This window comes from Opisthorchis viverrini (assembly GCF_000715545.1).
Source record: "Opisthorchis viverrini unplaced genomic scaffold opera_v5_36, whole genome shotgun sequence".
NCBI classification, from domain to species: Eukaryota; Metazoa; Platyhelminthes; class Trematoda; order Opisthorchiida; family Opisthorchiidae; genus Opisthorchis; species Opisthorchis viverrini.
Window position 1 is genome coordinate 707,747 of NW_008751692.1, and position 7,267 is coordinate 715,013.

General features: G+C 45.1%; 1 protein-coding gene across 1 annotated transcript; it reads left to right on the forward strand.

The window, feature by feature from the left end:
• Positions 1 to 2,992: 2,992 nt before the first annotated feature.
• On the forward strand, positions 2,993 to 6,039 carry T265_02780 (hypothetical protein; the record flags this gene model as incomplete). Its single annotated transcript, XM_009167105.1, has 5 exons — positions 2,993 to 3,009; positions 3,050 to 3,129; positions 3,167 to 3,229; positions 3,277 to 3,533; positions 5,559 to 6,039. The coding sequence occupies 5 exons, from the start codon at positions 2,993 to 2,995 to the stop codon at positions 5,982 to 5,984; spliced, it is 843 nt and encodes a 280-aa protein (XP_009165369.1).
• Between the last annotated feature and the right edge of the window lie 1,228 nt (positions 6,040 to 7,267).

Here is a 7,267-nt window from a genome sequence, read left to right on the forward strand (position 1 = left end):
CGCCAGGACGGTTACCACACGCAGGTGGACCTGCTACAGATGCTGTGGCTCTACACATATGCATACAGGCCTCAGATCTAAGCCGCTGCTCAATCGTACACGGCGTACGCATCCCCAGACACACCAACTTCTGCATAAGCTCACCAGCCCCACGCACCACACTAGCACCAGCCGGTTGACGTAGGCCATGGTACACTGGGGACGGTGTTCAAAAAGTCTGTCCATGCAGTATACGTTTTCTGTCAGTTTAACTTATTTATCTGTAAGTACTGGTGATGTGCAACCTTGCTTACCGGGTTTCCGCTCATGATCTTTATCCACAACTTTCTATGGACCCCTACCTTCAGAGCATTACTGTCCCCTGGTGCTTCCATGGCTTGCATACCCACAAGGTCATTTTTCTGGATTTGTAATCACTGAGGATGCCACTCACAATCCAAGGAGTGGTATAGAAAGTCGCGGAGCGTTCTACGTATTTTCTACGTCCTATTAATTCCGGTTGTAATGTGACAGGTGGGGGTCAATTCACGCGGTTCTAAAATCTGGCTGGTGGTGCACATTTGAGATACCTATGGCTTCAAGGCGGCGCACCCGCGAATCTCATGGGGCGCATGTCAGGCCACACTATAGGTCGCTTTATTGTATGCCTGTGAGGTTTGACCCTCCTTAAGGCGCTGTGAGCCAATACCATCTGCGTACATCAGATGCACTTTGAGCAGCATCGGGTTCTTTGGTTTTAAAGGTATTTCGGCCGTATTGAATTGTATTGGATTGCACTGAATGCATTGGCGGTCATGGTCAACAATGTGCGGTTTTCCAGCCTTTACTTCCTCAGAGGAAGGCTTCATCGCTGCTTCCGTAAATATGGACATGCTGGTCGCTGGGGCAAGTGCCTCACTGCCTCACACCTATCGCAGAAGACAGTAAGACTACCTCCAGACCGCCTCGCAATGTGATTATTCGCCGTAAGGGGACGCACCTTTCTTCGTCGGGCTGCTTCCCGTTAGCCTTCCTGGCATGGTTGAATCTTTGGGAACTGCAGCCAATATAGCCCTCAGGATCATTGCAGCACAGAAACCCGACCATCACGACAAGTTAACAGCTTTAGGTTGGGCTTCGACGCAGACGTCCGTCCGGGTTTGATCTACGCTAGTGAAATAACATCTTTACGGACAGGAGTTGTCTGAAAGCTGGAGGTTTTGTCCACTGGTGTTCCCAACGCATAGTGCGAGTTCGGTGATTAGAGGTATCCAGTAATGAAATCCGAAAACGTCATGGCCTGCCACACCTGTTTCATCTCTTATGACGGCGTCTGCAATGGTTTGGACATATGTTGCACAGGATCAGTCGGAATTTCCAAACAAACCTTGAACTATTTACATCAGGGATGAAGTCATCACTCCGAAAGACAGCAGAAAACCTGGTTAAGAATGGTCAAGAGCAACACAAAGCAGCTCATTTTCTTTGTGGTCTGCGGAATCCGTCATTAGAGCGAACAATGGATTGCGGTCTTTGCATATCTGACAACACCTTACTGTTTCGAAGTATCAGATCATGCTATATTACTGCATCGGGAATGCCCGGATTCCGTACATACCCGGCACTTTACTTCAGACTGTCGACACGTGAGCTTGTTTGGAATATTTTGTACTTTCCTGCTTGCACGTTGCGAATTGAGCAACGTACAAGTCGAACAAAACATGCTTTGTCTGCTGTATCTTGTCAGCTTTGGCCTCGAAAATTAGGCTGTTGACCAGAGGTATAGTTTCTAGTGAACGTTTGGGACCAGTATTAGGAAAAGTGGTCTGTCTTCGAAGAAGCTGCACATTCATACTCGGTTTTCAGCTGTTCTTATCTGCACCTACTGGGTCTACTGGGTCAACTGATCGGATCGGCAATGGAGTAGCTTGTAAACATACAGTTGCTACTGAGCTAAATGCACTCTTGTGACTTGGTGTGTTAAAATGCGCATTCTCTGCAGGCTAGTTTACGTCTTTCAATGTGAAAAAAATTACCGCCACCGCGGATGTTGTTTGCGGGGATCCAGTTTAACTGCGAGCGAAAGAGTTGCCCTCAGCTGTTTACGTGATAGTTCGCCGTGGAAATCTTGATCGTAGCAATCGGCAAAATTGTAGAATGCCTTCCATCGGGTTTGGGTGATAGTCGACAACTCTGATTGCAGACTTTCTAATTTGTTGACGTGTCGCAGTCCATGGTGATTATTTATCAACAGGCAAGTTTGTGTATCCTAAGGACTTCCACTTTGGGCCTCACTCTATAGCCCAGTTAAGCGACTCTCACCATTTCTCCTATCCTGTTATTCCGGCTTCTTTTCGTCTTTGCTCGCCCACAGGTGGAAAATAATGGTGATGATGCTCCGAAAACCCAAGAAAAAATCGTTCAGCTGTAGCACCCTTTCGGTGCCTAACTGCTATGCCACCAGAAGGAAGCACGGGGGCTGGGATACTGCCAGGTTGCCCAAGCCTAGACAGGGAAAGTCGAGAGGCAATCCCAAGCCTAACAGGGAAAGTCGAGAGGCAATCACTAGGATAATCAAATATGCTAGGCTATTTGACTCGATGAGATAATTCATAAGTATACAGTATCCAGGTTCAGGAAGGATATGCCTCACCTCCCATGGACGAAGCGTGGAGCTCTCTCCTTGGAAGGTGGCAGTGACTATCTCTCTTTCGGATGAAGGCTATCTATCCGGGATGTCTGATGCACGGCTGCACATCACTGACGAGCCTCAGCCAGTCAGATTCGATGCTGAATTTGTGACCATTCATGTTGAACTCTGTCGGCGTCGACATTGACAGTTTCCTTCATTGTTCCGATGATGCTTTCGAACCAATACGTGTACCGGTGTTCTTGACTATTCCGGTACTGCTGTTTTATTTACCACTACTTCGCATGTGACCAATTTAATATATTTACGTTTATTTTTATTTTTGATGCACGTCTTTCGCTTTACAGTTATCAAATTCACCACATGTCTGGAGTTTCATGGTAAGGCATTATATGGCATACGAACCTTCTATACTACTAGTGTGCTCTTATGGAGCTCAGTTGAAGCAAAGGGCGGTCCGCAGGCACTAGAAGGTTTGATGAAGCGAGTGGAACTTCTTGGTGGGTTTACTTTCACTATGTAATGTTTTATCTGTAGGTGCCGTTCGGGTTGGCCGGATGCATATCGAAAGTGCCATTTACTTCGCTTCTCACCCAAAAGGTTTGCGACACGTTAATTTTTACCCAGTCCCAACGCAACACATATAGCCACGTGTAAAAATTTCCAGGTTCTGACATCTACAGAATTCCCCGCCTCATGTTTTGTCTTTACGGACAATAACACCCTTCTTGTGGCTGATCTGGCCTTCCGCGAATTTGCCGGTTATCTGAGGGCTTCGTATCAAAGGAAAAAGAAGCTACAGGTCGAAGGGAAAGGCATGAAGTACAGACTAGGTGATTTCGGCATCAACTTTGTCACACTCTTCATGGGTCAGAGTGCAAACGTCAGAGGCTATCTGATTGAAGTACGTATAAGCCTTGGCATAAATTATAATTTCGTCTCCTATTCGACAATTCGAATTTCTCGAAGCCAACCAGGCAGGCACAGTTCTTGATTTTTTATCAACATAATGTTCAAATTGTATGCGAGCCACACTCATTTGCTATGCAGTACATCATGAGCCAGACATCCAGTCGGGTCTTTTCAGTGTAATTTGCAAATGAGTGTTTCGCCAAGTGCACATAAACCTGCTTGTTCTCGCCTTTCTAGGATGAAATGTTTTGTCTACTAAGGATTTTATTTACTCTCGTTGATGCTCAACACAACTTTATCGGTACTTACTAATAATGCTACGGTACTATCCGTTATACTCCTATGGTATTCCCTAGAGGGCTGTGACCTACTGCTGCCATTACTAGAAGGATTCACGCAAAACATTGCGGCCTCGTAATTGCGTGGGAGATCATGTCCGTTTATGTTCTAGGATCATTCCGCGTAAACTTCCTTAGCAGACCGGAGTCTGAAGTCAGACAGCGAGGAACGTCTCGCTTGATCTTTTCGATTTGTAGGAAATCAGCGAAATACACTCATTTGCAAACAAATTTGGTTTTTTGGGAGACTCATTAGGAACCCAGCTGAATCTCCCGTTTACGATGTTTGTGTCGTTTCCTCAGTACCGAGCCAATAACTGAAAAATACCTATCTTATAGCAATTTCCGAAACAAAATTTGTCACTTGATCAGGGATCTGATTACTAAGCCGACCAAGTATAAAGTATGTTCTGTCGCGTCACTAAGTTCAGGGCAGCTTAGCGAAGGATTTGAATGGGTTGGAGTTGAATAAAATGAAGTACTCTGAAGTAACGGAATTACGTTGGATGATGGAACACAAAACGATTTTGAACTAAGTTGAACTGAAGGTTTAAGTGGAAAGTATAAGAGGGACTGCAATGCTGCGTGGCCGTTGAACTTTCAGGTGCTCAATGGATGATTGGAGCCTCAGTGCCCAGATCTGAATCCTCCAATAGCTAACACGCTTCTAGCATATTTTTCCTAAATGCGTTATATGCTACTCATGGATGGCTGATACAGGTTGATACACGATTCACCCTAGCAAGGCAGCAGGTATCAGGATACTGACCCCTTTTCAAATTATCACAATGAAATCAAAATAAAATAGTGTGCCGTGAATTGAAGTAGAATACAGAAATGTTAGTTTATTCCTAAATCGCCGTAAACTTATTACCTACACTAGTTTATGTGCTTTGCCTTTCGAAAGTCCAGTATGCCTCGCTTTTTAAGTTCCCATGGTCTTTGATATTGTAAGCAGAAACTGGCGTGACTAACCGTCGTTTTATCACTGCTGAATTTATTCAGTGACAAATTCCTGGCCAACGAACTTCGTGGTTGAAATCACCGTTCGGTTTTCTGGGCAGTATTCTTAGTGTTTGGACTGAGTTTTTGGGCACTAAAGATCCAATCTGTCACCTCATCTCGCTTGCTACTTGTAATCACCGGTCACGTGGTTCATTCGATCAGAACCGCATTTAAGGAGGAGACACGTTACCTAGATCGGATTCCTTTTTGTCTATTCAATGATCGGTCTCCTACTCACATGCCTTACCAACCATTCAAAGAGGCTTGAAGGCGTTGTTGTAAACTTGATAGTGAACTTGGACATTCGGATTCAAGGACGAGGACCGGGTTTTAACATCCAGTGAAGCGTTCATCTCTCTGTTTTAAACAACTCCTTTAGCTGTAGAAGGAATTTCACTCAAGTTGCACGGTTGTACCAAGCCATGTGTGAAAAGCAAATGGTTGCACAAAGAGCAAACTTCTCATCTTGTTTTCGATTGACTTGGGCTGTTCAACAGTACAACATTCATGAAGGTGCTTGGTCTACGTGATTTTTATAGAGAGCGGTATCTCGGAATATTTTGAGTCCTGCTGGTTAAGAAATTGGCTTAGGCCAACACAGTTCACTTTCTTAGGGGGTCTCCATCTTTGACTTTCCGAAATCAACTAATTTCATTCCTCTCGTTACCTTGTAGGTCACGTTTGAGGCTTCTTGTATCATTCACTTATGTGGTGATATCCTGCGTGCTTTCATCACCCAAGTTCTTCCAGACGTCTGTCCCCCCATCAATGACCCAAACTCCGCGGAGCATATATTCAGTCAGTCGTTCCATCGAGCTGTCCAGACTGGCAGTTTTGACTGTCCCCGTTGGCCTCCTTGTCAGTTTTCTCTTGATGGCTTGCAGTCCAGCACCAGCGACTCTCCCCTTCACCATGCATGTGCCCGTCTAACTATGAGCCAGTATGCAGAACATATGAATTCAGTTCGTAGGCTCTCACGCCAGACAACACATACAGGCTCAGCTTCTGCAACACCTTGTTCCACTCCCTACGCGCCGACACCCGGGCAGATCGTGTCTACCGCCTCTCCACGGGCACCCTCATCCAGCACACCTGGTTAAAGACCCAATAACTTGAACTGTGTGCATTTTCTGAACAAAATATATTGCTTTTAATCCTTTGTGTCTCTTTGCAAATATCGGTGGTGGGAACGTTTATAACACTTTGTTATCTATAACCCGTTTTAGCTAGCATCTTTTCTGTTACATCACACAGTTAGGTCATGGAAACTCTGCTAGCTGATTTATATGAATGTTTACCGCAGTCGGTGTCTCCGTGTTTCCCGGTCTTGGAACGAATCTCGTGTGGATCTCCTGTGGATGTTTGTTGCCTGAACTCACTCCACCGAGCCGCCGAAATTCCATTGAGAAACATCGAAGATTTTGAGAAATGTGGTAAGAATCATCATAGTGCCGCTGGTGGAGGGTGATTAATGTGGATGCTTGGTGGTCTACGCTGCATGTTTGGAAATGGGATAGCCGTCTGCTCCTTTTACTTTCTGTGTCTCCTACTGTTCTCACCACATTTCATCTTCATTACGTACTTATCGTACTTATTGTTTCCTGCCCAGTGCCTACTTGGTTTCGTGCTGAATCATTAGTGCAACGTGTCCTAAGATAATTCAGTCGCGCTAGTCGAGAAGATGGCTTACAACATTTGTTGCGAAATGTACCGCTGGACGGGTAAGCTAAGAATGGACAACATCTTGTGTATTATTGAACCAGATAATCTACAAACAGTCGCCTAGAGGCTTATTGGCACATGGTTCGCTTTACTCGGTCTTTTTATGCTCCAGGCCTATACAAAATTGAAGGTCACTTGGTTACTTGGCCTGTGCCTCAAAAGTAAGGTTTCCCGTGCATGCGCTTGTTTTTGTTATTTTCTGTGGTCATATACGTTGGCGTTGGATACATTTGTGTATTTACTCAGATTTCGAGATATGTATATATTACAGTCTCTCCATTTTTCCCGTGGAGCATTTTGGTCCAGTTTGATGAGGTTTGAATGGCTCCTGTTCTGCTCACTTGTTTACGGCCACTAAGTTTCGCCTTTTTGGTAGTGCATTACCCCCTCCACAATGAGGAGGAATGTAGAGAAATGCCCTTTCCGAAAGGACTTTTTTCCGACGTGGGTTTTTCCCCTTACAATCACTTGAGCAGGAACCAGTCCAGAAGCAAGCCAACCACAGTTTCTGATTCCCCCGAAAGGAGCCCTCACAATCACAACACCCTACATATAGTTTGTTAAGCAAGACGACTGCTGTTTTATCACTTTATTTGAAGTGAATCATTTTACCTTGGTAGCAGTTCGGAGCAAGTCACACTTGTAATGCGAACTTGATGAA